The sequence below is a fragment of the Danio rerio genome, chromosome 19 (assembly GCF_052040795.2).
Source record: "Danio rerio strain M-AB ecotype USA chromosome 19, GRCz13ab, whole genome shotgun sequence".
In the NCBI taxonomy this organism is placed as follows: Eukaryota; Metazoa; Chordata; class Actinopteri; order Cypriniformes; family Danionidae; genus Danio; species Danio rerio.
The window spans coordinates 50,475,001-50,485,000 of record NC_141039.2 but is presented as its reverse complement, the minus strand read 5'-3'; the positions used below and the strand labels follow the sequence as shown (position 1 = coordinate 50,485,000).

Genomic DNA, 10,000 nt, shown 5'->3' with positions numbered 1-10,000 from the left:
GAAGAAACATACAGGAAGTCAAATATAACAAACTGGAAATACAAAAACAAGACCCAAGAGACATATGAGCAGAGTGCAGGTGAATCAGATAAAGTGGTCAGTTTGGCAGATCAGAATATATATTATATTATATTATAATATATCATATTTATATAATATTATTTTATATATATATATATATATAATAACCTCTTATGGCCCAAGGTGTTTTTTACATGGAGTTTTTTTATTTGTCTTTGCTATTTGGGCTTATTGAAACCTAATTAGAATAAAACCTGAGTATCATCTTTTGATATGATGTAATTTTAGAGAAAAATGATGTCCATATAGGTGTACTCGTAGTCTGAATTCACATAAAACACTTTTTCCTGACTGTTTTTGTAGTGCATACATAACACATACATGTTTTTAACTAGCTTTGACTATCAGAGATTAAAAAAAAAAATTTTTGCCCATTTTGGACAGTTAAAAACATTTGTGTTTGCGACATTTCATATGCTGCAAAACAGTTGCAGGATGACACTGTATGTCTGTAACAACATATTAAACATTCAAAGTATTTTAAACAGCCACTTAAGAGCTCAAATGTGCTGTCCACATATGTGCACACTCAAGCCCTAGGCCAGGGATCACCGGTGTCCTGCAGATTTTAGCTCCAACCCTAATCAAACACACCTGAACAAGCTAATCAAGGTCTTACTAGGTTTACTTGATACACCCGGGCAGGTGTGTTGAGGCAAGTTGGAGGTAAACCCTGCAGGTCACCGGACCTCCAGGATTGAGATTGGTGACCCCAGCTTTAGGATAATAATAATATAGAAATATTACAGTACAAGCACCAAACACAAATCACCTAAATCCCTTAACTCAGGGGTGTCAAACTCAATTCCTGGGAACCGAAGCCCTGCACAGTTTAGTTCCAACCCTGCTCCAACACACTTACCTGTAGGTTTCAAACAAGCCTGAAGGACTCAATTAGTTTGATCAGGTGTGTTTAATCAGGGTTGGAACTAAACTGTGCAGAGCTGCGGCCCTTTTGGAACCGAGTTTGACACCTGTGCCTTAACTGAACATCTTTATATCCCATTACAAAAGCACTGTATACAATAAAATGTTGTTAAATGTGGTTTAATTATATTAGAAATAAGAAAATAAACACTATATACTCACTCTACACGTATAGCAAACGTTCTAGTCAGGTTCTAGTCAAAATGATCACCCTCTAATTCTATAATACACTTATTTGTTGTTTCACATTTTTATTAATAAAGTATTTATTATTTTTGTTTCCTAAATAAAAACATTGTACACTTACAAAATATAAATGCTACATTTTTTTAAGACTCCAATTCTATCAAAGCTTTTTTTGTTCACAATAAAATCAAGGGACACAAATAAAAATAAAGCATTGTAAAGCTGTATGCCTAACACAAAATAACAAAAGATATCCATATCGCTTTACACTGATTTATTGCCCACCCTATTCATTACAATCCATCTGTGAGCCATCTGTTAGCATTCAATAGGGTACATTTATCTACGTAGTATGCTTCTACTGCAACCTATTTTATTTATCCTACATCAAACTGGACTTTAATTGAGAGTATGCATCATTACTATTGCACAGAATGATTTAAATGGGATGCAGACCAAGACCAACATATTAGAGCAAACGTATGTGGATCACCCCCTGAGTCAATAAGTACATCACACACACACACACACACACACACACACACACACACACACACACACACACACACATGCTGTTTTTACATTTACATATGCGTACAGTTCAATCTGTATAAATCCCAGTGCCAAATCAGCTCCAGTATATCAAAGGCAGAATACATTAGGACTAAAGCATCTCCAATCAGCAGCACAAACAAGCTCATTGTGTGGTGGAGAGATGATAATGAGCCTCTGAAGACGAACACTCGCGCGCTGTTTCCACTATTAATTGCAGAGTAATGAAGATCCTGCGCTTCTGCGGGAATTCAGCAGTTTGAGCTTGGCAGAGATCCTCCACTGACGCCACTGTGACTGACAGAGAATACCAACAACCAAGTGTGTGTGTGTGTGTGTGTGTGTGTGAGAAAGAGAGAGAGAGAGAATGTATGTGCTTGTATGAATATAGTTTGTGTGTGTGTGTGTGTGTGTGTGTGTGTGTGTACGCACATATGTATAATCGTGTGTGCGTATACATGTGTATGAGTGAGTGTGTGTGCATGGCTGCATATATGAGTGTATGTATGTGCGCGTGTATGTATGAGAGCATATGTGAGTGTGTGTATATATATATGTGTGTGCACGCATGTGCATGTATGTGTGTATACATATATATGTATGAAAGTGTGAAAGTGTGTGTGCATATATACGTGTATGAATGTTTGTGCGAGTGCGTGCAAGTGTGTGTATGTATGAGAGTGTGTGTGCATATATGTGTGTATGAATGTGTGCGTGTGTGTGCGCATAAGTATGCGAGTGTGTGTGTGTCTGAGAGCAAATGTATGTGTATTTATGTATGCGTGTATACATACGTGTATGTATGAGAGTGTGTGCGCGCATGACTGTGCATATTTGCGTGTACGCATATGTGTGTGCATGTGAGTATATGTAACTCTGTGTATTCATGCATGTGTGTGTACACATACGTGTACCTGTTTGTATGAGAGGGTGAAAGAGTGTGCGAGCATATGTGTATGCATGTGTGTGTGTGTAAGTGTGTGCAAGTGTTAGCATGTATGAGTGTGTGTGTGAGCATGTTTGGGGTGTATGCGAGTGTGTGTAAGTATGAGAGTATATGTTTGCGTATTTATGTATGTGCGTGTATACATGTGTATGTATGAGTGTGAGCACATATATGCGTGTATGTATGAGAGCATATGTGAGTGTGTATATATGCCTGCGCACATGTGTTTTTATGTGTGTGTGCGTGTGTGTATATACATGTGTATGTATGAGTGTGAAAGTGTGTGCATATATGGGTGTATGCATATGTGTGTGTGCATGTATGCGAGTACATGTGAGTGTGTGTATATATGCATGTGCGCACATGTGTATTCATGCATGGGTGTTTGTATACATGTATATGAGAGTGTAAAAGTGTATGTGCAAGACTTTGTGCATGTATGCAAACGTGTGTGTGTGTGTGTGTGTGTGTGTGTGTGTGTGTGTGTGTGTGTGTGTGTGTGTGTGTGTGTCAGCTGTCTCTGAGCAGGACAGGCAGGACTGAATCACATTCAGGTCCAGCATTAACAGCTGAATGACGAAGAGCTTGTAGAAAATCTACTGAAGGAAACGCGTGTGTGTGTGTGAGTGTGTGTGTGTGTGTGTGTGTGTGTCCTGAGATCCTCCATCAGGATTAACACTGGTCTCAGATCATACATGTAATCTTCAGCAGAGAAGGAGATGTGAGATTGCACACAGAGAGAGACAAATGGGTTTATCTGGAGACGCTGTTGTGGGATTACAGCAGAGATGAGCAGCTCTTACAGTCGGGACAAAGGAGAAAATAAACCAGGAACAGCAGTAAAAGGTGAAGACGGATGACAAGAACAGAGACAGAGAAAGAACATCCAAGGTGAAGCACGATACAGGGATTAGCCCAAAAACACACTGAACAGCAAATGTCTTATTTCAGCTCCTCAGAATAAACTGATAGGTGCGTCAGATGTGACTGACAGGAATGACTCAGTTCAGTGAATGAGTCAGATGTTCATTCAACTCTGTGAATGATTCAGATGTTTATTCAACTCTGTGAATGATTCATCTAGTGAGTCACATTTCAGTGTGGCGAACACAAGAGAAAAAAACTGAGTTTAAATGTGTGCAGAAATCAGTATGTCTGAATTTAGTCTTGTCCAGATTAGTGGATGACTAGTGACATACACATAAAAAAATAAATATTGCCTAAAACTAGTACAGTCAGATGATTAACAGCATCCAAAATAAAGGTTCATATTTCGAAAATAGGTTTGTGCATAAATGTGTATATGTGTGTGTGTGTGTGTGTGTGTGTGTGTATATATATATATATATATATATGGTACAATTCAGAAATAAACAAACAATAGTTCTCTCAAATGTCATGAATGTTATATCAATTTGACACAAAAACTGAATGAATCAGTTTTTGAATAAGCCAATGATTCATTCATTCATTGATTCGTTTAAGTTAAGCAGCTGTTTTGAAGTGAATCACTCATTAGGACTTAAAGTTTAGTATCAGGTATTAACTAAACCGAGTCCAGCACAAAAACACAATCAGATAGGTATAATTCAATACCTAAACTGTCCCATTGTGGCCTTGTGTTTTATAGGATATGCTATAAGTCAGTAATATAACACAAACAATAGTTTTGTTGTCCCAAATATCAAATGAATTTTCAAATTAACACAACAGCCGATTGAATCAGATTCTGATTGAGTCATTTGAGTCAATGATCGATGATCCATTCAAGTTATGCAGCTGTTTTAAATGGATGATTCAGTGAATCACTAATAAGACATGCAGATTAGTGTCATGTATCAACTAAAACAACCCAGTTCAACACAAAAACAGTCAAATACATTTATTCTAATACCAAAACAGTCTCTTTTTAACCTTGGTGTTTTTTTAAGATATGTTATAAATCAGTAATAAAACAAACAATAGTTCTGATTTCCCAGATATCACAAATGTAACATCAAATTTTCACAACAGCTGAATGAATCAGATTCTGAAGAGTCATTCGAGTCAATGCTTCATGATCCATTCGAGTTATGCAGCTGTTTTGAATGAATCATTTAAATGGATGATTCAGTAAATCACTAATTAAGACATGCAGATTAGTGTCATGTATTAACTAAAACAACCCAGTTCAACACATAAACACACAATCAGTTTTTGAATGAGTCAATTAAGTCATTCATTCATTGATTTGTTTAAGTTAAGCAGCTGTTTTGAAGGAATCATTTGAATGAATGATTCAGCAAATCACTCATTAAGACATGAAGATAAGTATTATGTATAAACTAAACAGAGTCCAGCACAAAAACAAACTCAGATATATATATATATATATATATATATATATATATATATATATATATATATATATATATATATATATATATATATATATATATTAATCGTAGAATGAATCAGTTTCTGAAAGAGTAATCTGAGTCAATGATTCATGATCCAATCAAGTTACGCAGCTGTTTTGGATGAATCATTTAAATGTATGATTCTGTGAATCACTCATTAAGACATGCAGATTAGTTTCATGTATTTGTCCACGACAGGCCTAGTCCAACACAAAAACACACTCAGATAAATATCCTTTAATCCCAAAACAGTCTCTATAACAGACTGATAGATAAAGATGAAGCTCTTACCCCATTAGAAGGATATGAGGTCCAGCCCAGCTCAGCCTGAGACTCCTTAGAATTCAGCAAAACAACTGAAAAGAAAAGAGAAACAATGTTAGGATTGGGGCGGGCCGGTGACTGATCATTACTGCGAAATAAAGTGTATAAGCCACATCAGCAACTAAAGGCTATTTCATGGCGAGATCAACATAGATCAAATCATATAAGATTGTTGGCACAATAGCCTAGTGGTTAGTGCACCAACATATGCTGCGGCAGCCCTTCTGAGCATCCCGAGTTTGAATCCCGGCTTGAGGATCCCCCCTTTCTCTTTATAAATAGATACAATTACATGAAATGATACAAAAATTATTAAATAATTAATTAATAAATATGACAAAAATGTGCATAAAAAAATCAATAATTAGAAAAAAAATAAATAAACAATTCATAAATAACTAAATTCTATATATTTATAATTAAATAATGTATGCTACATCAATAAATGAATAAAAACAACTGAATTACATTTAAGTACTTCATAAATAGCAAATAATAAATGAATAAAAAAGGCATTTAATTCGACAACTTCAAAATAAATATTTAATTATGCTAAAATAAATGAATAAAAACAACTGCATTGAATTCCACAACTTCATAATTAACATATGATACAAAAATAAATAAATAATTCAATAAATAAATAAAAATTACAATACATTGCATTAAAACAATTGGTTATGAATTTCAGTTCAATATATGTTTTTCCAGGAACACACACACAGAGCCAGCGGTGTTTAATAATAATGATGAACACACACTCCCGGCGGACGGGCTGTTGATCCGAGTCACTGTATTAGAGCCAAAATGGAGACTGACGGATCCGCAGAGCTGCACTTAGTGAAATGAAGTTCACTGGCCATCAGCTGATAATGCAGGACAATGTTGACGGATTTCAGCACCCGCTGATTCTCTGTGCTGGTTCAACATGCAAACATTCATTTCCAACCCAAGAATAAATCTTTCTTCATACTGCCATAACGCAAACTGGGCATGTGAAGAAATAGATTTCATTTAATGGATTTATTATACATTTTTTGACATGGACATCAAAAATACACTGGACACTAAGCATATATGCATTTGTTTTAAGTATTATTGGAGACTTGATCATTTTCATCACCTGAGGCTTAACATTCATTCATCATTCATTTTCCTTTAATTTATCAGAGGTCATCCCAGTGGAATGAACCGCCAATTATTCCAGGATATGTTTTACACAGTGGATGTCCTTCCAGCCACAACCCAGTACAGGGAAACACTCATATACTCCGATTCACACACTACGGCCAATTTAGTTCATCAGTTCTGCTACAGCACATGTGTTTGGACTGGGGGGGAAACCGGAGCACCCGGAGGAAAACCCACACCAACACGGGGAGAACATGCAAACTCCACACAGAAACACCAACTGACCCAGCTGGAACATGAACTAGTGACCTTCTGGCTGTGAGGCCACAGTGATAACCACTAGGCTTAACATTAATAAATAAATAAACTTAATTATAAAAATTATAATATATATATATATATATATATATATATATATATATATATATATATATATAAAGAAATTAATGAATGAGTGAAAAAATAAATGGATAAAAAATGAATTACTTAAAATTAAAATTGATGATAATAATTAATAATAAAGAAAATAATTATTATTGTTAATTATATACTTTTATATTTTGTTATATATTCTGTAACTACATTCTTCATATATAAAGTTTTAAAATATTTAATATTTGCTAATATTTTCTATAGGTATAACGTTTTTATATCTAAAAAGTGTCTGTGTTTTTTACTTCCTCATATACTCCATAATTTATATTCCTATTTATATATGTTTTTAAGGTCACGGGCAGTTAAGCATTTCACTACTTATAGTACAGTGTGTGAGACTAAACATTAGAATTTGAGTAGAATAGAGTGTGTGTATTTGAATCAGCACCATGGACAGAGCTGGTCTGGATGGAGGCTATAATTCAGCACCATAGACAGCGCACCAGTAATCAGGAAAATAGAGGGAAAAAAGGTTTCAGAACCCTGGACAGCAGCAGGGGAGTGTAGAGATTTCAGCACCCCAGACAGCAGCCCTTATTTAAAACAACACTAAATCTAAATCTGCACAAAACAACATGATTTTAAAGTGAAGCGTGTTTCTTCTGAAGCTAAAATAACAGTGTAATAACTGATTTATTTTGTATTGGCCATGATGACGGTACAAATTATTTGACTAGATATTTTGAAAGATACTTGTATTCAGCTTTAAGTGACATTTAAAGGTTTAACTAGGTTAAATAAGTTAATTTAATCAAGTTGAGATTGGTTAACAGTGGTTTGTTCTGCGTGCACGCGCACACACACACACACACACACACACTATTTCTTAAAGAAGCAAATAATATTGGCATATGCAGAATTTACATTTTATTTTGAATATTCATATTAAACCAAAATAAAAGACTTATTTAAAAAAAAGAAAAAAGAGAATCCTGTGCAATAAACTTTGATAAAAATAAGTAAAATTTTCCGTGTTATTGTAAATAAAAACTAAATAAATAAATTGTTTGTTTGGTAAAGTATTATACATCACAGAGTCTGCTTCTTTGCAACATATCTGCCTTTATTTAGGCCAGACATGGTGGTGTATTAGAAGCTGAATTATTCATTATTTATTGCTGGTTTCTCTTTGCTGTCAAACACGCAGCCACGCGAGACCAGTAAAATGCCACCGCTGCTCACCATCGACACAAACGCTGAACTCAAACATCACAAAACTGCACTGAACTGCATTAATACACACGCAGATCAGCTTCACTTCCAGCACAACAGCTCTTACACTGCAAAATCTTACTTGGAGTTTTCAACTCACTTTTCAACTTGTTTCAAGTGCAGACATCTAAAAATTCTTAAATCTAGTAGCATTTTCTAGACGAGCCAAAAAATATTGTCTTGTTTTAGGAAATAATGAGTCAAAATTAAGTGGGTTGTCCCTTAAAACAAGCTAATTATCTTCAAAATAATCTGACACGGGGGTAAGTGAAATAATCTGGTTTTCACTTTGACATTTTGAACCATATCTGAAGTCATGTGATAGATTTGGGATATTAAAACTATCCACATTCACACTCATTGTGTAGAAAAGAGCATCTGGAACATTCTGCTAAATTTTGTTTGAGTCCTGCAGATTATTCAGCGCATGTAAATAGCATAACTATTTCCATTCCATTTTTAATTTCATTCATCATGTTCCAATTCCATTATAATTCAAATTCTGTTCCAATACCATTCCAATTTCATTTTGTTCCAATTCTAATCTATTCAAATCTCAATTCAATTCTTTTCCAGTTCATTTTCAATTAATTCCATTCCTATTCCAGTATGTTACAATTCCATTCTGATTTTATTCCAATTCCTTTACATTTCATTCTGATCCAATTTCCATCTCATTCCAATTCCATTCCATTATGTTCCAATGCCATTGCATGTTTCAATTTCAACTGCAGTTTCATTCTCTTCCAGTTCTAATTCCATTTGATTACATTCCAAAGCAAATCCATCCCCACTATGTTCCAAAACATTCTCAATAATTCTATTCATATTTCAGTTTGTTACAATTCCATTCAGATTTTTCCAACCCCATTACCATTCCATTCTGATTCAACTCCTTTCTGTTCCAGTTCAAAATCTGTTTGATTCCATTTTGTTCCATTTCCATTCTCGTCTGTTTTGTTCCAATTCTATACAAACTTCAATTCCATTATTTTTCAGTTCCATTCCAATTAATTCCATTCCTATTCCAGTATGTTCCAAATTTCATGCTGATTTTTTTACAATTACATTATCATTCCATTCTGATCCAATAGCAATTTATTTTCAGTTCCAGTTCCATCCCGTTCCCGTTCCAATTCCATTTAATTCTATTCTGTTCGATTTCTTTTTGTACCAATTCCCTTTCAATTTCATTCCACTTAATTCCATTCCTATTCCAGTATGTTCCAATTCCATTTTGATTTTATGACAGTTCCAGTACCATTCCATTCTGATCCAATTCTAACTTAATTTCAATTCCAGTGTCATTCTGTTCCAGTTCAAATGTCATTTAATTCCATTCCAATACAATCCCATTCTGTTCCAATACCCTTCCCATTTCAGCATGTTCATATTCCTATCTGATTTTTATTCCGATTCCATTACATTGTATTCTGATCCAATTCCATTTTAATTTTAATTCCATTCTGTTCCAGTTCCAATTCCACTGCAACTTCAATTCCAGTTCCATTCTGTTCCAGTTTCAACTCCATTTAATTCCACTCTGTTCCAATTCCATTCTATTTTAATTCCATTATACTCCAAATTTCAGTTCCATTCTTCACAATTACGATTAATTCCATCCCTAATTTAAATATATTCTAATTCCCTTCAGATTATTATCTATTTTAATCTATTTTATTCTAGTATACTCCAGTTCAATTCTGATTTTAAACCAACTCCATCACCATTCTATTCTGATCCAATTCCAATTAAATTTCAATAATGTTCTAGTTCTAATTCCATTATGTTTTAATTCCACTGCAAT

At 34.5% G+C, this 10,000-nt stretch overlaps 1 protein-coding gene across 5 annotated transcripts in view; it reads right to left on the bottom strand.

The window, feature by feature from the left end:
• LOC100329589 (ephrin type-A receptor 7) overlaps nucleotides 1–10,000 on the bottom strand; it is a 189,254-nt gene that overhangs the window by 130,609 nt on the left and 48,645 nt on the right. For all 5 annotated transcript variants that reach the window (XM_087293837.1, NM_001441487.1, XM_087293838.1 and 2 more), the window contains exon 2: nucleotides 5,383–5,447. In XM_087293837.1, the coding sequence (XP_087149963.1) occupies nucleotides 5,383–5,447 (65 nt within the window). The remainder of the gene's footprint in view (nucleotides 1–5,382; nucleotides 5,448–10,000) is intronic.